The sequence below is a fragment of the Chinchilla lanigera genome, unplaced genomic scaffold (genome assembly GCF_000276665.1).
Source record: "Chinchilla lanigera isolate Chin_1 unplaced genomic scaffold, ChiLan1.0 scaffold00063, whole genome shotgun sequence".
Taxonomy (NCBI): Eukaryota; Metazoa; Chordata; class Mammalia; order Rodentia; family Chinchillidae; genus Chinchilla; species Chinchilla lanigera.
In genome coordinates this window covers 5,668,491-5,688,956 of record NW_004955464.1, presented here as the reverse complement: position 1 = coordinate 5,688,956, position 20,466 = coordinate 5,668,491, and the positions used below count along the sequence as shown (strand labels likewise).

The following is a 20,466-nucleotide window of genomic DNA, read 5'->3' as shown; positions in this document are numbered from 1 at the left end:
CCCAAGCCTTCGTTTCCCTTCATGGGAAATGAAAGGTTAGGATTTAGAGTTACTCAAGTTTTCTTTAGTCCTTAATTAAGGCTTGGTTCTAGTATTCTGAAACTAATACAAATATCATTTACTAAATGCTTACTGTGCAAGGGCCACTTTCAGATGTCTTATTGCATTTACATAGCTATTAGGAAGGTCAGGACTTCTGTCCCTATTTGATAGACAGGAAACTAAGTCTGTCACAAATTTGGAAAATAGAGATGAGCATGAAGAAGGAATACATGTCACCATCAACTTCATCTCTCAAAAGTAAATCATTCTGCACCTTTGGAGGTACGTCCTGCTGGGACTTTCTCTGAGACATGAATGCCTTTTTTAAAATTTGTTTTTACAAAATAAAATAAAATAAAATTTGTTTTTACATCACATATATTGCCTTATTTCACTGCATAATGGTGTCTGGACCACGGAAGGAAGGGTTTTCTGTTGACCAGAGCTGAACAAAGATGAAGAGGCTACCTTGGTGGCATGAGGGCCTCATCCCCGAGAGTGTGGACATGCATCATTTATACATGCAATATTTCCTCCCCTGGGCCATGAGGTAACCAGGGCAAGGTCCAGGCTGAATCATCAGGTTTTGCTGTGTCAAGCTCAGAAAAGAGTTGGAGACAATATGATGAACTGACCAGCCAAAGCTGAAAGACTCACAGGGAAGTAAGAAGGGGATGAACCTAAAGTCTCTTTAGGCTGGGTCTCTTTAGAAAAGTAATTATGACATTTGACAATGTTCAGCCTGGATTCTGCGCTTAGTTGGCAAATCCCTGCCCTCCCTCAGCTCCTCCCTCCCTACTGGAAGTGGGGATCAAGCCCTTTTTCCTTCTTAGCTGGCCTAGGTGAAACTGAGTCTTTTTGTTTTGTTTTGTTTTGTTTTGTTTTGTTTTCTCCGGTACCGGGGAAACTGAGTCTTGATCACTGAAAGACCTTGTGGTTTGGGATGTAGGGGTCGGGGGCACCTCCCAGGATGGGGCCCAACAGCCACGTGGAATCACCTGCCAACCTGCTGTATCCATGCTGCATGGAATACTGAGTGCTTGGCTGCACGGAACTTTTGGGGGCCTGGCCCTTGGCCCTGACACTAGGAAATGAGGTTGCCCAGAAAAAGGCCATGGGAAGCCTGATGACCTCAAGGGGCTGTGGGATTCCCAGTCCTGGCCAGGGATCCATGAGTCTAGCCTCTGCCACTCTCCACTTGCTGAGTGGCCAGGAAGGCCTTCATTCCTCCCTCCATCTGTGCTTGGAGCCTGTGGTCCTGGGAGCTCACTCATAGCCCTGCCCAGTGCCACGGCAGCTGTTGGGCACCCAGTAGGCTCCAGGACCAGTAGCTGTGGCACTGAACACACCAGGAAAGATAACTGGGAGGAGGTGGGACTCAGGCAGCTCATTCCAGAAGAAAGCTCAGTGATCTTGGCCCCAGGAGACCCAGACTGCCATTCTGAGCCTCGATTCCTTTTCTCTCTAGGTTATTTTGAAGAATAAATGAGCAAACATCAAATAGTTGGCATGCAAAGGTGCTCAAACCACTTGTTGTCACGAGCAAGGCCTGAAGGCTGGGAGACCAAGAGAGTCCCCTGGAAGCTTCATGCATTCAACGTAGGGGCTTTGGGGAGTGACTGGGTCATGGGTGTGTGATACTGCATTATGAGTGCGTGATACTGAACTAGTCTACTGATCGGTAGCAGAGTTCTGAGTGAGGATGATGGAGTTACTGAAGAGTTCCCTGGGTTTAGGTGGGAACAATAGGCTCATAGCCTGGACAGAATAAAAAGGAAAGGAATAAAGAAGTCTCATTGCTTCCTATCTGCCATACCATGGACTGTTTCTCCTCTGCCATTCTGCCCTGCCTTAGCACCAGTAACTATGGACTGAAACTTCTACAAACTGTGAGCTGAAATAAACCTTTCTTCCTTTAACTTGTGTGTGTCAGGTATTTTGTCCCAGCAATGAGAAAGCAACGAAGACAGAAAAGGTAGGCAATACAATTCTAGCTGTACTGACCTAGCCTTCAAGAAGCCAGGGCCTGACAGCTGCAGGTCCTGGTCTGTCTGAAGGTCTGGCAAGAGTAAGTTCCCTACATACTTATCAACCTGGTCTGGGACATTCTAAAATCCATGCTGATGCCTGGGCAGGTGTCCAGAAGGCTGGTGGTCAAGAGGGTGGCATGGAGGGAAGTGTATTTCAAGAGCACATTAAGAGAGCAGAGATGATATGGGAAGGGAGGTCAATACTTCTGGTGCTGAGCACATTTCCAGCAGCCCAGCTTCCTGGGTGGGTGGGAGGGTCCCCAAAATAGCCTTGACCTCATTAAAACAGACAATTGACTGCTGAATGAGATAGTGGTTATCTATCTCTTCCCGCTCTGTCCATGTCTTTTCATGGCCACCAAAAATTAGCATTCCTGGTTTCACATGTCTCCAGCACAGCCTTCTCATGGTTTTCCACATCTCACTGGAGACACTGAAGCCAGAGAGGGCATGTGACTTGCCTAAAGTTGCACAGCTAGACTTGGAAATCAAGGTCCTTGGTCTTAGGTAGATGGGCTATGCTGCGCTGACCCAAACAGCCTTTCCCCAGCACAGCCTGAGATGACGTGACCCCTGCCCTGGGAGCTAGGAGACAGATCCACCGAGGAGGACCATCGGGATGGCTCTCCTTGGAAGAGCGTTTGGCTCCATTTTGGCTAAACCTGGCCCTGTGTCCATGTAGTGGTAAGTACAGAGCTGGCTAGGATATTTCTTTATCCCCTCAATTGGCCTTAAGCAATGCAAATGGGTCTAGCCAGGTGCTGGTGCGTGAAGCAATGCCACAGGGCAGTGACGCCCCGCCTAGAGCTCCCAGTTAGTATGCGTGAGCTGGCTGGGTGAAGCCACGCCGTCAGCAGGGATTGAGCCTCGAGAAAGAGACCATGACATCTCAGGGCTGGATGACTACACATCAGAGCTGAAGCAGGATCCCTAAACATGAGATACTTACTCAATCTGTGATATGTACATTACTCCTTCTGCTTACCTCTCCACATATTGCAGAGGTGATTTCAGGCCTCCTACGCAGCCCAGCTCACAGCACTCACCCACTTCCACCATTGTCACAGTCACTCATCCCTGAGCCACTCCCCTCTTCACGAATTAATAAAACCTGGGTTTGGCCCTGGGTTAGCCATTGTTCTGACTGGGCTTAGGACCCCCTTGGCTCCCCCCAACTACAAATATGCCTTCCTGTCTTTATTCTTGCCATGGGTTGCGTTGGAAATGGTAGATTGGAATTAATTATTGGAATTCCGGTAACTTTCCCCTGGGATTGCAAATGTGGATTCCTCCAAACCAGGATGAGGTCCAGAAGGGTTTCCTGTAATCCACCTCCAAACCTCCCCCAAGGCAAAAGAGAACTCTTCCGGGCCTATGCCCCAGCTGGAATGGAGAGCTTGGTTAAGACTTAGGGAGAACACCGGGGATTTAGCTAAATGAAAATACTAATAGTTACATTTCCTGAGCACCTACTATGTACGAGGCCCTCATTCTAATGCTCTGTGAAATCCACCCACCGAGAGAGGAGCTACTGACCCACCTTCAAAGGAGAACTTCAGACTTCGCGAGGTGACCCACCAAGGCCCTAGTCTGTGCTGGCTTGGACAGGGACAGTGTCCAGGCCAGTGCTTTGGACTTAGTGACCTCTCCCAGGCACCACTCCTCCTCCCCCTCCCTGCCTTGCTTTCTAGCAGAGGACCCCACCTCACTTTTCTGGGGCTCAGGCTGCTCACCCTCCCCGTTCTTCTTTCCCCTTCCCCTGCCCAGTTGCCCAATCTGGTGTTGGAGGCAGGATGGGTGCCAAAGGAGCCTTAGGCAGGGCGGAGGGCAGGCTGCGGTGGAAATCAGCCCAACGAGACACAGCCCTCCACAGTCTGCAAGGCACACCCCTCTCCCACCTGTGTTCTTTACTCTTTAGGAGCCGGGAGAGCTGGGGATGTGGTCCACACTTTACAAATGAGCAAGCTGAGGCCCAGAGCATGAAGCAATTTTCCACAAGTCAGCAGCAGAGGCATGCTGGGGCCTGGGCCTGACTTCCAGTCCTGTGGGCTTCTCTCAGGTTGGCACATGGGAATTTGGAGACAGCAAAGTGATGAGGCTCAGACTTCTGGCAAGGGCATGGCTTTGCAGCTAGGGGGATGTGAGTCCAAACCCTTGCTTCGTGGTGGGTGATACTGGGCTATTTACTTCACCTCTCCCGCCTGAAGTTTTCTCATCTGTAAAATGGGGGCATTTGTAGAGCTTCCTCATGGGGTGTTGTGGAGATGACCCGATCTCTGTGTGCAGGGACTGGCCTTGCCAGGTGGAAGCCATTTCTGTAGCCCCTGGGCTGTGTCCCCACCCATCCCTGTGCCCAAGGCCAGCTGGGAGCTTTCCTGACACAATGCCTGACCACCCGCAGGCCAGATCTTGCTCAGAGGGAAGTCTGCATATGCAGCTGCGAAGTTCCCAGGGGCGCACCCTAGCTGTGGCCACCTGCTTTCCCTGCGGACACACAACCAACCACCTGGATGCCCTTGCCCTATGCCCAGCCTCACGGACAGGGCCTCAGGGGGCGGTGCCACTGCTACTGATGTAGCTGTGAGGGATCTGCTGCCCCAGGGTCCCAGTGGGGCCTGAAAGGACTTTATAAGTGGTGCCACCCAGCCCCTGATCCAGGAACAGGACTGCTTCAGTTTCCTGCCTGATCTTGTTGCACAGCCCCAAGAACAGAGAGCTCACTTCCATCCCCAGGTCATCCATGTTATTTCAGAGGACTTTGCTTTTTATAAATTAGACTTGTCCAGCCTCACCCCTGGGGTCCCAGCCTGCTTGGAAGTCTCCTAGCAGTCTGCTTCTTCTCTCCAGGCATCTTGCAGAGATCTGGGGTTGGGGCTCAGCATTCCCGAGTCTCCTGTGATCCAGGCATACTGCTAGCACCTTCAGGTGTGAGGTTAACAGGCCTTCCCTGCCCTGGCTCCTGTTCCGCTGTGCTCTTATTTTTCCCTGCAAATTAACTCAAAGAAGCATTCATTAAACCCCACTTATGTGCCAGGCCTTCTGCTGAGCACTGTGAACACGGGGCCACCAACATGGTCTCTGGTTGACAGGACAGTCCCAGAGTTAAGATGAATTCAGACTCAGAGAACCTGGCCTCTTGAACCTGGCCAGGCCACTGAGCAAAATCCCAGCCTGCTCACAAGAGCATGGGGAATGGAAGAGGGAAGCCCAAGCCCGTCATAACAAAGCTGGACCTGGATTCCAGCTTCCATCCAAATCCACATCCCCAGGCCCCTCAGATCCGCTGAGTGCTGGGCGCCTCTAGTACTATTCTACCCTAAAAACAGCCAGGCCAGACCCCAGCCTGGACCAGGGCGGCTGTGCACAGGATCCAGGTGCCCGGGAGCCTCGGGGCCTTGGAAGAGGGAAAGGCCTTGGCTCTGTTGTTCTTCTGCAGTTCTTCCTGCTTTGTTCCCCACCCGCTCCGAGACTCAGCCACTTAGAAACTCATGACTTCCTGGTGGGGCTGCCGGCTCAGGCGAGTGTATAAATTGCGACTTGTGCATGGGTGAGAGGAGCCCCTGCTAGGAGCTGCTGAGTGGCTCCTTGGGCTGTTGCGCAGACCTTCGGGGCAGGGAAGGGTCACTCCCTGAGCGACAGTTCTCTCCTCTGCAAAATGGTCTCGACACTCACCTTGCCAAGTGGGGCGGTGAAGCTGTCTACGAGCCAGCAGGCATAGGGTCCCCCCCTAGTGTTTGGCGTGCACCGCAGGAGACAGAGTGTGGGCGGGGCCCAAGACCTGTGCTCTCCACTGCTGGTCACTGACCTGCTCCCTGCTCTGTGGCCGGCACAAGCCCCAGCCCACGGAGCTGTGTCCCCAGGCGGATGGGATGACGGCGCTCACAGGTCCTCATCCCACTTTTCCCTCCTGCCATAGAGCACACACTGCAGTCTGGACACGGACACTGTCCCACAAGCCAGTGGCAGCAGTGGTAGGAAACGAGGCAGCACCCATGGGCCCCATGTTCTGTAGGACTTTGCCAGTGCAGTCCCTGCCCTTTGCAGAGGGTGTCTGAGGTGTAACCGTGTCCGTCACTCTCAGGTGGCCCCTGGCTGTGCCTGTGATCACTATGAGCCCCCAGGCCAGCAGGGATGGGGACCCAAACCAGGAGGACGCTTGGAGAGAGGAGACACTGCCCGAAGCTCTTTCCCAGCAGAACTCTCCCAGGAAGCTCTCACCTCTTGTTCTCTTTTATTTTACACTATTTTTGGTGGTACTGGGAATCAATTTTGGGTTTTTTTTTTTTTTTTTTCCGGTACCAGGAATTGAACTCACGACCTTGCGCTTGCTAGGCAGGCGCTGTGCCATTGAGCTAAATCCCCAGCCCCAGTACTGGGAATTGAACCCAGTACCTTCACCCTCAGTGGCATCCCCACACGTTTAAAATGTCTTATTTTGGGAAAAGGGTCTTACTAATTTTTCCAGGCTGGATTGGAACCTGTGATCCTCCTGCCTCAGCCTCCTGGAGTGCAGGTGTGTGCCACAAGCCTGGTTTAGGATTCTCCCCCTGGACCCTCCTTGTCCCAGCTCCTAGGGCTACACATTACCTTGGGCAGGTCAGGGGTCTCTGAGCCACAGAGGACTGGGCAGGGAGCAAAATAAGATAAAGGGAAACTTGGTGAGATGGCTCCTGCCTGTAATACCAGCACTGCAGGAAGCTGAGGCAGGAAGATTGTGAGATCAAGCCCAACATAGGCAATTTAGGGAGAATCTGTCGCAAAAGAAAGAAAATAAAAGGGCTACGGATGTAGTGCAGAAACTCATTTCAATCCCAGCTGATCTCTCCTCCCGCCCCACCACACACAGATATGGGGGCATGAGGGACAGGGAAGTGGCCCTCTCTGAAAGAGGACTTTCACATACACTGTTTCGGTAGAAAATGGCAGAAAGCTCTGTGTGCATGTGTGCTCACACATGTATGTATGTATGAATGTATGTATGTGTGTGCTGGCCTCAGCCTGGATGCCACTGAGGCTGGGATGCAGGGTGGTCTGCAGTCTATGCTGGAAGGGTAGCATGGCCCTGGCTGGCCTGGGTGTGCACTGTCATGGGCCCCAGGGAGACCCTCTAGGCACCGTGAGAAACACCAGCTCCTTCCATCTGCCCCCACCCCAGCTTTCCCCGTGTGATAGTGACAGTCATACCTCCTTGCCAGTTAGGGGAGCCATCAGCAGGCACCTGCACCCTGTGCTCCCGGTAGCTGCAGAGGCCTTGCAGGATGGTGGCCTTGCAGGTCTCTAAGTGGCCGGGAAGGAAGCTTAGGTCTCCTGAGGACTACCCAGACTCTCCCGTGCTGTCATGTTGAGGTGCCTCCTGTGTGCCAAGAAGAGCGAGACGGTCCCTGGGGGCAGGGAGGAGGCACACGGAGACACGAGTCCGGTGTGCAGGGCTGGGCGTGCAGCACCTCAGCCAGTGTCTCCTCCGTGAGCCCGCTGACTCTGTCTCTGCCTTTGTCTCCCTCTCTCTGCTCTCTGAAATTAAATGGGAACCAACCGCCAGCTCCTTGTGTGTTCCCCTGCTCGAGGCTCAGCCCTTTGCATTATTAATAGAAATACGTCCTCATTGTACAGCCTAATTCTGCTTATCTGGACTGGATTAAGTGTTCACAATGACATGCAGCACTGATTCCTGAGCATCCTTGTTAAAGGAATTTTGCCATGGCCTAATGAGTTCCATAAATCACTGGGGATGGGCGAGGGAGGTAAGGGGAGCCTGGGTGGAAGAAGGAGCCCGGGTGGAAGTAGGAGCCCTGATAGCGACTTCCTGCGGAGCGGGTGGGGTGCGTGCGGGGGTGGTTGGGCTGGGCCCTGGGGGGTGAGCAGGGCTGGGAGAGGAGGTGGGTGCCATGGCTCCAAGTCCCTGAGGGCAGGAAGGGGGAATGGTGGGAGCATGGCTCTGGAGCGAGGGCCTGGGCTTGGACCCCAGATGCTGTCACACGGCCAAGTGACTTGCCTGTCCCTTAGCTTCTGTATCTGTGAAATGGGGGAAAGCTGAGGTCAGAGTCTGCCCTGGGTTTGAGTCCTGCCTGTTGCTGCTGAGCTACAGAGGCCTCCTGGGGGCTGCGTCCAGGAGCAGGGGGCAGGCTCAGCACATAGCCAGTGTGCAGAAATGTGACCTCCCTCGCATCATCGTTCCTTCATCACCTTCTCAGGCGGCCTTCAGGGTGCCAAGGGAAATGCAGGGCTCTGTCCACACCACCTTGCCTTCTGGGATGGCTGGGGCTCCATCCTGAAGGCTTGCCGTGCCCATCCTGGGTCCTTGTTCACACAGGCCCAGGCAGCGGAACCTATGCCCACTTTCCCTCCAGCTGAGGACAGTGCAACCAGCAGGGCTGTAGGGAGGCTGGGGCAGAGCTGGTTCCACAATGATGTGTCTGACTGTGCGGCCTGGGCCCGTCCGTCATCCCCTCCCCACCTGGGTCTCCTGATCCATCCAAGGGGCTGTCTGTGCTTGGCAGGGCTGCCTGTGACCAGCATAGGGGTCTGTGGGACCACAGCAGGGGTGAGACACAGTGACACTCGTTCTATCCCCACAGCTGGGTTTGCGTGGGTTCCACGGGGCCTCCCAAGCCCCCAGCCCCGGCTCCCTGCTGCATACTCCACTGAGCTCGGTTGGAGCCTCCCGGTCGTGGCCTCTAGGCTCAAGCAGAACCAGGCCCCCGAGGCTTGTTTCCAGTTTTTAATGTTTCTCTTGTAAAACAAAAATATAAAACTGGCAGGGGAATGGGAAACACGTTCCATACATTTTATATACACGAGGTCTGTGATTCTGAAACCGAAGGCGAGAGAAAAAGGAAGACACAACCAAGGGCCTATCACACGGCCATTGTCCCTGGCAGGCACCACTGAGCTCAGCCCCGTGTGGCAGCCTAACTGGCCCAGCCCTGGCAAGGGTGGCGCAGAACCATGCGCAGGCCGGCAGGGGCTGCCCTCCTTCAGGTGTCTGTGTAGATGGAAGGGATGTGGCTCAGACAGTGGTCAAAGGCACCGTTGGGGAAGAAGCCGCAGTCCTCGGGACCACCGGACACCACGTCTTCAGATGACTGTGGGGGTAGCACTGTGGGGCACGGGGCCTCGTAGCCTGTGGGCAGGCAGAAAGGGTCAGGCTGGCAGTAGGAGGCGCTCTGTCCTGTCTTGCCCAATTTACGGCCCCAGCCAGCTACCCAGGGCTCCTGCCTTCCACTGGGCTTCCAGCTGGGGCAGTGTATGCGGCGGGGTGGCCTGGGCAGCCCACACCCCAGGGCTGCAGAGGGGCAGAATGTGGAGTTTTGGACTCCCCCCTCCTGGCAGAAGAACTCTCCTCACCCCATCAGCCTCAAGAAACCCCCACACCAGAAGCAGTATTTACTAAGCACTCACTGAGTGGGCATCTAAGCCTTCTCTCACCTTAACTTCACAACAATCCCACGAGGCCGTCCGAGGGACTCGGGACAATGTGCACAAAGCCCCCTCACCTGCGGCAGGTAAAGGCGCGCTGAGGCTGGGGTAGCCACTGGGCCGCAGCGGGGTAAACCCGGGGACCTCCCCGGCCAGCCCATCCCCGCCGGCCGCGGGCTCGCCGCTCTGGTAGCAGTCACTGTAGGGGAAGCAGTTCTGGATGGAGTGGAAGCTGCCCTGGTAGCCTGCGGGCGAGGGGGCAGAGGCTGTCAGGGCGGGCGGGTCCGGCACACCACACCTCGCTGCCCCCAGCACTGTCTGGCCCAGGTACCACCCCGGGCTCCCATCCCAGCTCTGCCCTGCGGAGGGAAGGCTGAGGTGGTGGCCCTGGCTGGGAGGTGGCTGTGACGCAGGAAAGCCCGTCCTGCCTGTGGACAGAACAGACGCTTCCTCAGATCCAGTGCTCTGGCTAGGTGAGGTTTCCTATTGTTTGTTTATTTTTACCCTTCTCTAGGGACTGAACCCAGGGTCTTCACACCAGGCTATATTCCCAGCCCTTTTTTATTTTTTATTTTGAGATAAAGTCTCGCTAAATTTCCCAGGCTGGGTTTGAACTGGTTTGAATCCTCCCGCCTCAGTCTCCCAGAGTGCTGGGGTTACAGGCATGCTCCATCCCACACAGCTCCAGACCAGGAGCCTTTCAGGTCGCCTTGCCCTGGTTTCCCCAGCATGGTCCTCATCTCCGAGGCTGCCATTCCCTAAGGACCCACCTGTCCCCTCCCAGGCTCGTGTCATCCCTTGGCATTGCGACGGACAGCACAGGCCCAGTCAGGCCTTACCTTGCGGGCTGGGCAGCGGTGGGGGCGGGGGACTCTGGAAGGGGGTGTAGGGCGGCTTGCTGGGCAGCGTGGAGAAGGGCTGGGCCCCGGGAGACTGGTTTTGGGAGGATGCTGGCGATGGCCTGAGCCCCTTCAGCGGGCTGAGCATGGGCGAGAGGAGGCCGGGCCCCAACCTGGAGAGGAACAGACATCAGCAGGGCCCGGGTGGGGCACAGGGCGCTAACTCACAACAGTGCATGGGGTGCAGAGCAAATTCAGGCAGGATTTCAGGGGTGTGTGCAGGCCTTGAGCTCCCTGTTGGTGCTGTGTCCCCTGCCGGACACCACAGCTCTCACTCTTGAGGGTTAAATGCCAAGTCCCCTGCTGGGTGCCTGGCACTGTCACGCTGGGTGTGATGCCCAGGCCACCTGGAGGATAAGCCTGAGGCCAGACCACGCTGACAGCCTTGACAGGTCCTCAGCAGGACACAGCCCACGGCCTGGTTCACTGAGCCCCTGCCATCCCTCCCCTGGGCCCTGAGACAGGCGTTCTTGTGCCCTTTCTGCAGATCAGAAAACGAAGGTTCAGGGTGATTGCCCAGTGTACCCCTGGTGACACAGCCCTGACCTCATGAGTTACAGTGAAGGTGAAATTAAAGCAATGTAGATAAAGGGTCTAGTATGATGGGTGATCTATTCATAGCCACTCCATCAATCACCATTGCTGAGTGGAAGAAAAGCTAGACGGTTGACATTCAGGTTGGTCTCTCTTCTGCACAGTGCATTTTGAGAGACCTCTCCCCTCTCCACCTCTACTCACACAGAGTGATGGGGAGCTCAGCACCTCCAAATGCACAGAGCACAAAGCACGCAGGCCCAGGGCCACGCTGTCTGCAAACACCTGTTCTGAATGGACCACAGAGCCAGAGAGCTGTGCAGGTGCCCTGCGTCCAGCAGTCCTGCACGGCACGGAAGATCAGGCCCTCCCTCAGGCTCCCTAAGCCGTGGGTCCCAACCACAGAGACCAGCGTCTTGCACATGAGTGGCCTTGGGGGCTTCTGGGACCAGGCCGAAGATTACAGCCTGTCCAGTGCTGCACGTAGGCACGGGGAGGGAACAGGGCCCTCTGTTTTCTTGTGTGGACCTGTGGCCTCGTTGGATCGTCTACACTGAAACAGTGTGACTGCGGCGTCACAGCTCCAGGTGGCCTTGTCAAGCTGGGCGGACACTCTCGCCCTTCGTGTCACCTGTCTGTGGGCGCTGGAGGTGCGGGTCAGTGCCTTGTTCTGGGAAGCAGGGCTCTGGGGCGCAGTATGTGGAGAGCCCCACTTGCAGCTCTGCTCCTTTCAGCCTGGGCACCCTGTGATACCCCCCTTAACCATCCACACGCCCAGAGCCCTGCTGTTGAGGGCAGGGACGGGGCCTCTGCACTGGGCCCCTGGCTGAGCACTGGTATGTCCCCTTCTTAAGTTCACAGGCTGAGTCCGCGGCGCGTCTCTGCAAGCGACTTATCACAATCACCATCCTGCACGTTTTCAGGCCATGTCCCGTTCCTGTGCACTAGAAACTGGAGGGCTGCACACATCTGTGCCCCTTGTGGTCACTTCTCCCGGCCATGGGAGCGGGCCTCCTTCCTTACGGCCTGTTACCTCCAGGAGCCGGCTCTGACCCTGTGCTATCCAGGCACCCATGATCCGGCTCTCACAGATAGCTCCTGAATGGACCACAAGGCCAGCGCACGGCAAATAACGGCCAGGACAGACAAGCGGGTTCCTGAATTGCTCAGCTCCAAACCCCAGAGATGGATGGACAGAGCGGCAGAATTATGGAGAACCCCGTCTGTAGGGGAAAAACATGCATTTTCAAAGTTTGTTTTTCCTTTCTCAACCCTACCATAAATTCACATCTGCTACCTTCACAGGCAGTGAAATCAGATCCGCCCGCGCGCTCACCGACTGGCTCACCTGCAGCCTCTTCTCAATCCTGCAACTGACCCCAAGCAAATCCCTGCGCCAGCACTGGGACCACGTAACGAACACGGACCTTTGCTGGCCTGGCAGGCGGGGGCTGTGCACCTCGCACAGGGCTGGGGGAAAAAATCCGCTCTAATCCGAGTCTCCCTGAGCCAGGGTAAATACATTTAGTCATGAAGTCAGGCCCTTTTAGCATATTTTTGAGTGAATCAGATAATTCTGTCAAGCTATTTAAACGTCCCAGAAAACCACTGGGGAGCCTCACGGCCGTCCCCTGTTGACTTTGGCAGGGAGGGAAGGCTGGAGGCCCTTCCCACCCCCGCTTCTCCCGGACGGAAAAAAACCATTCAGCCAGGCCTGAGACCTGTGTCAAGCCCGAAGGCCTGTGCCTGCTGCCTGAGGGCTGGGGTGGGCAGGCGGCTGGGGTTCCACACTGTCATCGCTCTGCCTCTCACTCACAGAGGGAATTCCTCACAGGCACTTATGCAGGCAGGCAGCAGGCAGGTGGCGAATGAGGCGAGCAGAGAGCGAGGCCGGGCTGCAAAGGCTGCGTGGTTTATTTCCCCCTGCCTGGGGATGTGTGGTGAGCAGGTATCCCGACCAGGCGTGGGGCCAGTGTTGGGAAGCCTGTCCCAGGGGAGCCACGCGGCCTCAGGCCTGGGTGGCCAATAGTTGCCATGTTCCTAAAGGATATTTAATGCCACTACAGAGGAAGAGACAGGCTGAGGGAGGGCCTGGTTTGTGGGTCCCCGTGTACCCAGTTCAGGCTGGCTCTGCTCACGTAGCCAGTCTTTCCCAGCTCTGTGGAGCCCTGGGGAATAAGCATCCCTGATGCCCCTCCTATCCCTGCCCAGATGGGGTCTCCTGATCTTGCCTGCCCTGTGCTACCATTGCCTGTTCCTCCCCACCCAGCCCTGGCTCAGACGGCTGTCTTGCATCTGCATTCCATCCTATGCTGTGGGCCAGTGGGTCCTCCTCCCCAGACCTGGGTGTAGGCCTGCTCGACACCCTCGGGCCCAAACCTATCCTGGGCCACACAGTTGGGCCCTGGCGACTCACTCATTACCCCAACACAGCAGCTGTCACCAGACTGCCCTTTGCCCTTGTGGCTCCTCCCCCAGCCTGTCTGTTCCTCGACTCCAAGGGTGCCTCCCAGCCCCACCCACTACACCCTTGCACCACCACCCTGGGGGGTTTCTCCCAAGGAGGTAGAACACCTGCCCCTGAGGCCAGCCGGCCCCATGCCCCCTCAGTGAGCTCCTCCTGGTCAGGGCCGCCCACAGGGCTCCGCAAGTGGACCTGGGAGGAGCGGGTGGATGAACTGCAGGAGAAGCTGGGTTGGCAGTGGTTCCAGGTGCATGTTGGCTGAGGCTGCAGCCTGGGGTGCCATTATGGGTAACAAGCAAACTAGGAGGAAGATGTGCAGGTGGGACGTTCCTCTGCTCCCGTGCCAGCCGAGCAGATCTCGACAGCTAGTGCTTGCCCATCTACCGCTGCCAGTGGTGACAGTGGAACCACGCGGATGCAGGGAAAGGCCGTCCCTGCACACGGACCCTGCAGCAAGGGTCAGAGTCACAGTGGTCACAATGCAAGGGCTGGAGACAGGGCTGGGGCTAGTGCAGGGGAATCCGGCCAACTTAACAGCCACCCTGTGAGCCCTGGAGAAGCCCAGGGCGGTTTCTGAGGAGGCTGGGCAGGCAACAATACATGTGGGGTCCCGGCATCTTCCAGAAGCCCCCAGCAGGGAGCTCCAGGTGCCTATACTGCCTGCCTCGCAGGGTTGCTCACCTGTGATACCAGTGCCGCCTCCACGGAGGTCTGGGACAGAGCACAGGACATACACAGTGCTCCATAAAGGTGGGTGACTTTCAGTATCAGGACCAACCTGCAAGCATGGGCCATCTGCCCTCACCCACCTCCCGCACCCACGACTTCTACGCCCTCAGGACAGGCTCGGTACATACCCATCCCTGGAGCTCTCGGTCGGCAGAGGGGGCAGGTGGTGCTGGGAACTGGCCGCGGCATCCAGTGGGTGGTGCCTGGAAGGGACGTCATGGGTGGGGAGCAGGAGGCTGGAGGCGAGCCCATTGTGAGGGGTGATGGAGCCAGCGTACACACCTGCGGGGGACACGCGAGGTCACTGGGCTCTGGCCATTGCCTCGGGATGGCTGTGAACAGCCGAGCCGCATGCTCCAACTTATAGGGAGAAAATGACAAGAAGGAACACGACAGTGTTGGAAGGAAAAGCCTGTGCCAATAGAAGGTTAGGGACTCAAACAAGGGAGGTTCCAGCCCCACACCAGCTGAAAGGCTGGGGCCAGGCTGGGGCCACTCTGAGGACACAGGAGGGCTGCATGGTGCATCAGGGGCTTGTGCAGAGGAGGCTGCCCTAAACCTCAGTGGGGCTGTTCTGGAAATATAAGGGATTTCTCAGAATATCCCCACAAGCAGATGGGATCCCCAGAACACAGGGAAGCCTGAAAGAAGCAGAACCTGCTCAGGGCTTGGCAGAACCTCTAATGCTGCTATAAGATAATGGGCCGCCTTTGGCTAGAAGAATGATCCACCTTCAGAGGTGTGCGAGCACAGCTTGAGTGTCCACTGTGAAAGGTTCCAGAGAGCATGATTATGCTAGTTGGCCTGGAAGGCTGACCTGGGAGACCTCTGAAAGGGCTGCCATGGATGGTTGTATAGGCTGTACACTACACAAAGGACCCAAATTAAGACTGAGCCATATTCTAGTCCTAGACTCAACCTACAGGAGACACTTGGGGGCGATACCACCTTTTATGGGCTAACAAAACAGAGGGGATGCTAGATGACAATCATGTGTGGTCCAGAGGCCTGAGGGTTTGAGAACTAGTGATGCCAGCGTTCTCAGATGCTTTCACAAAGGACCCCAGTTAGAAGGAAGAGGGCACCCCTACTCTGGGAGAGGGACCTGAGAGGCTCTCCCAGGGTTACAAGTTTCTAATGCTTCCTATTTTATCTGAAAAGAAAGCGGGGCCATACTTTGCAACTCATCTTTAATCCAGCCACATTTGTTTGCATCAAACTGACACTTTTCCTGAAATCAATGAGTCAAGTTGACACCCACAGGACCCTGGATGTGGTGCCATGCCGGCGCAGCGCCCCCTCTGACTGGCCAGGCCACCCCCTGGTGGCCAGCTGAACACCACCCTGGTCCTTGGGGGTTACTGCCCTGTGAACTCCAGGGCTCCTTCCCTGGCGCTGCGAGGATGAGATTCACCTGCAATCCCGGGGCACCACAGGAGCCCAGCAGGGCCCTGATGGCTGCAAGCTTAGCTCTGTTCGGAGCAGCAGGGCAGGCAGCAAAGGAGAACAACTGCAGGGGTCAGTGACAGGGTGTGGGGGGACTGTGGCCAATGGGGAAAATGCACTCCATGGCCTTTACGCTGAGACGCCACCAACCAACAGCACACGGGAAACGGCCCACGGCTCTTGCAGACCTCACGGCTGCCTCAGGCAGGCAAAACTCCACTCCTAGGCGCAGCCACCGCTAGTTACCACACAGGCCCCGGGCGCCTCCACATACCAAGTCTAACGTCTCCATCACCATGGCCGGGGGAGATCAGATCTCACTTTAAGATGCAGATACCAAGTCTCAACAGGAGAAACGCCTTGCCCGAGTCACGCACGGGGAGCCACAGGCCTGTGTGCTGTGCGGTGGACGTGGGTCCACGTGGGCAGCCAAAGGTGGGGCTCCAGGGCAGGTGTGGCTGGCACCTCGTGCCGGGGCCTTCGTGCTGGCCCAGGCCGTGCGGTGGGTGGGCCCTGCGTGCGTTTGGAGCACTCTCCACTCCCACCCTCCACTCCCTCCTTGCCCCAGACCTCTGCACTGCCGCCGCCTCTGCTGCTCCCCGGCTTGGTCTGGGGACACCTGGAGGGACTGTGTGGAGGGAGCAAGGCTCAGTATGCTTAGCCTGTGCCACCACCACTCTCTGCAGCACCCCTCACCCGTGACTGAACAAGCGGGCCTGGAGCCCTGGTAAATCCCGCCCTCTCCTGCTGCCACACCGATCTTGTGTGTTGCGTGTCCTTGCTTCGTGCCCAGTTACCTGGCTCTGCTGGGGACAGGCCTCCTCTAAGTGGAGGGATGAGCTTGTGGGAACTTCCCGTAGCAGACAGTGACACTCTGACAACCAATGGCACCTCTATAGTCCTCCCTTGCCTTCACTCTTCTGCTCTGAATGTTTCTGTCCTGAGCTCCCTGGACCCCCCTGTCCTCTGCCCTGGTCCAGGTCCCTGTCTGTACAGCGGCAGCTGGATGCAGGACAGTGAGCACAGTGTGATTAGAGATGCCGAGCACGTGCGTGGACAGTGGGTGGGGATGAATCACTGGACCGTGAGGGGCAACGGGAGTGGGGACCCCAGGCCTGCCCGGCGCCCCACCAAAACGCACCACTTCAGACTGTAAAGCAGCATCATCAATCATCAGCCGTGCGCGCTTAACCTCTGGCCCTAACATCTGTTCCCAACTGTGCCTCAGCCATCTGCCGAGTGGCCTGCAGAGGGACCTGTGGGCCCATGTCCAGAGCTCAGGAGCCCTGGCTATGCCTGGCTGGTCCTTTCCTCCCTATTTCCATGGAAGCAGCCAGAGGACAGGGACCCACGGGGCCAGTACACAGCAGGTGGGAGGAGCAGTGTCAGCCTAGGAGCAACAGACTGTTCAGTGGGGAACAGCCTGCCGCAAGTGGCTTGGATTCAGGTCCCGCCTAGCCATTTCCTAACTCTTCTAGGGTATAGGTCCCAGACTCCTGGGAAGCAGGTCTGGGAGGGAAATTGAGGCTCGAAGCAGGCCCCTCCCCTGTGACACAGTCCCAGTGGACTTGGTTTCTCATCTATAGCAGGTCGTGCACAGTGAATGTGCCAGGTGGGTTAAGGGACCAGCCTAAGCAGCTGCCCAGGTGACTGCTGACCCTGCCCACTGCTTGAGCCAACCCTGGGCTGCATCTGCAAGAGAAACAGGCTTCTAACCTGGATGTACTGCTAACTGCTCTGCACGAGTTTGGGTTGGTCCTTCCCTTGCCCAGCATGACTCCTCCCAAGGCCTGGATGCTGGGCTCAGGGTGGCCCTCTTTCCCGTTGAGTTGAGAGGCCTAGAAGTCCTCAGCTGGGGGCAGCGAGCAGTCAGGACCTGCGCTGGGAGCTGGCACTGGAAGGTCCTCATCCCTAGCTGGCTCATCGTTATGGTCCCTTTCAGCCCTGTCCTTGTGGAATTCTGACCTTGTGAGCAGCACCCCCCGGCCAAGGGACCCCTAGCTGGAGGGGAGTGGGGTCCCTCCTCCATGGTATCTGTACCTGGGGTGCCCTTTCTCAGTGGGCTGAAAAAAGGTTAGAAGTCTGCTCTTCCCAGGAAAGGCTTTGATAGAATTTTAAATCTGTTGCTACTTCAGTGTGGAGGGAGAAAGAATGAAATTAGAAAATAAGAGATGTTTTAAATAGTTGAAATGTTAAGAAATCCCAGAGGGCAGGCAGAGCTCTCTGATACTGAGGTTTCCTTGGGGCTGGGGAGCCGAGTACTGTTAGCTGGGATCCCCCTGCCCTTCTCTGGGCTATGTCCCAGGCAGTGAGGCCAGGCATTCCGGCCACGGCCCAGGCTTGTTGGCAGCTGTCAGAGGGACAGACAGGTGGCCCCGCCTCAGCTGCACTGCTGGCTTTCAGTTGGGCTGGATGGGGCTACACATCCTGGGGCTCAGGAAGCACCTCTGCTGGGCCACCCATAGACTTTACTGAGAAGTTCAAAGGGGTTTCAGCCAAGGTGCAGGAGTTGTGCTGAGGCTGAAACAGGACCCAAGTGTAGCCTGGGTGCCAGGGACTTCAAGGCAGCTCCTCCCTGCAGGACACCCAGCAGGCAGGCTGTGAAAGGAGCCTGATGTCACCCCAGGGTGTATCCTCTCTTCACAGCACCTGGGGCGGGCTGCAAGTTCCCCCAGCCTGGCTCTGCACAGCTCTCATGCTGGGTGTGGGTGACTGTAAGGAGGTGGGCCTCGAGGAGCTTAGTCAGAGTCTGGTGGGGGGCACAGATGGCAGAGAGCCGGAGTGCTCCCCACTGGGGCAGCAGGCAGCCTAGCAGAAGACTTCCTGGAGGAGAGGGTAAAGGGCAGGGCAAGAGCTCTCCAGTGGAGGCAGGAGGGAGGCTGGATAGGCAGCAGCATGGAAGCAAGAGCACAGAGGTGTGTAAGGAACTGCGTTCAATGTGCCGGGCTCAGGCAAGAGGCTGCCAGGGGCCCAGGCCCCGAGGCTTGGGAAGCCAGGCTGAGAGCAGCCTGGGCTTCCCTCTGGAGCAAAGGGGGGCCACAGAGAAGCAGACAGTCCACCCACCTACTTAGCTCAGCTCAGGGAGAAGATGGATCAAAGCCAGGGAGGCAGAGAGACAGCAAAGGCCAAAGGAGAGGGTGACCTGCAAGCACGGAAGGACCACTGTCCTCCACACACACATACCTGGGAGCAGCTCCTGGCCCAGGCATCTTCCCTTCCCATCACCAGCAGCCAGCTGTGCAGAAGTGTGGAGCTGCTGCAGGGCCAGACACTCCGTCAGGACGTCGGCCTCCGTGTCAGGGCTGGAATGCAACTGGGGAGCAAGCAGAGGGAAGGATGCCAGTGAAAGACCACCTGCCCATAAAGCCCCTTGTTTCGTGAGACAGGGCAGGACCCTCTCACGGCACCTCAGTCTCCTCATCAGTAAAATGGGCTAATGGTGGACACTGAGATCACGTTAGTCCGGGTCCTCTGGGCAGCAGGGGCCAGGGTGGGATCTGACCGGCAAGGACTTTATTGAAGAAGTGCCTTATGTGGGAAAGCAGGAGCGCCAGGGGAGGGGGTCGCCCTCTGCCTATGAGGGAAAGAGGGACGAGAGAGGAAGGCTTCCTATGTGGGTGTCAAGGCCCACGTCTCTCAGAGGAGTCAGCGATGCCCAGGACTGAAGTCACTGGCGGGGCACAGGCGGAGGGAGGTGCAGCTCTGCACAAAGCTGAGCTGGATGGCCAGGCGTGCCCATGGAGTCTCCCCAGGTTTGTTGGAGTTGCCTGGAGTGCACACTGTCTGACACAATGTGTCTGCCCTGCCCCCCAGGGCTCTTATTTCTGGGTATGAGGGGCATCAGAGAGTCCAGGGCTGGGCACAGAATGGCTGGGTTCGAGTCCATCCTACCTCTTACTCCCTGTGTGACACCAGACAACACCCAACCTGTCTGGCTCCCCCTTGCCCTGCCTGTAATACGCAGCCCTGACTGTACATGGTCCACCTGCTCTGAGCAGTGAGATGCTGAGGGCTGGCTGAGCTCCTGCCACCTGAGAGTCCTGTGGGATCACATGATAGCAGGCACAATGGCTTGCTATGTGGGCTGAGGTCAGCTGCCTAGGTACACCAGGGCCAGACATGCCTAGTCACCCATGCCAATCTTTGACCAACACCCCTGACCACTCCCAAGAGCAGGCATCTGGGAACATCTTCACCTCTCCAGACAGGGCCAGGACACTGGAGGATGCAGGAGCCCAGGGACAGGTGCCTGGAGCAGGTGAGTGCCTTGTCGCGTGAGCCTGGGTAGCTGGAGGTGAGCCCCACAGGTTCCCCGATCCCCAGCCGAAGGGCCAGGGCCAGGCTGGGGAAAGCATGCGGCCTCCAGTCGGGTTCTCAGCACCCCAACCCCGCAGCTGTTTCCCATGTAAATGAGTTCATGGCACAAGGGGCAAGGCATGAGCTTCTAGACCGCAATGTCGATGCAATTACAACAGCAGGAGAGGAGACTTGAGGAAGAAAAGCATTTCTAATTCTGAGGCACAGGAGGGCTGCCAAGAACATGTCACAATATAAGGGTCACTTTACCAAGAGAGATGCACCGTCCCGATGGCCCTTAATGGATGCACACTGGTGGGAAGCCTACAAATCTGCGGCCCGAGTCCCCGGGGCTCCGCGGGAGCCAAGCCTGGGGCCTGGGAAAACCAGGGTAGGAACCGGGTCCTCGGGCACTGGTGGGCTCAGGACAGACACCTCCTCTTTGCGGAGCCCTGGCCCACTGAAGCGTGGGCTGTTCCTTGTCCCTGATCAGCTGCTCCCCGAGAGGAGTGTCAGGGGCTCAGGAAGCAGATAGATGGGTCTCGGTGGGACTCCGACTCTATCACTCTTGGGCTCCGCAACTTGGGTGGTTTGTTATTAAGGGCCTCAG

At 56.9% G+C, this 20,466-nt stretch overlaps 1 protein-coding gene across 2 annotated transcripts in view; it reads right to left on the bottom strand.

Moving 5' to 3' along the window:
* Window positions 1–8,842: 8,842 nt before the first annotated feature.
* Window positions 8,843–20,466, bottom strand: part of Glis1 (GLIS family zinc finger 1) — a 184,587-nt gene continuing 172,963 nt past the window's right edge. Inside the window, exons 7-11 of one of the 2 annotated variants that reach the window (XM_013521759.1) lie at window positions 18,744–18,873; window positions 14,243–14,396; window positions 10,328–10,500; window positions 9,498–9,733; window positions 8,843–9,192 (exon numbers count right to left, since the gene is read on the bottom strand). In XM_013521759.1, coding sequence (XP_013377213.1) covers window positions 9,079–9,192; window positions 9,498–9,733; window positions 10,328–10,500; window positions 14,243–14,396; window positions 18,744–18,873 — 807 coding nt within the window. In that variant the 3' untranslated portion in view covers window positions 8,843–9,078. The remainder of the gene's footprint in view (window positions 9,193–9,497; window positions 9,734–10,327; window positions 10,501–14,242; window positions 14,397–18,743; window positions 18,874–20,466) is intronic. The other variant, XM_005398558.2, reaches the window with a different exon arrangement.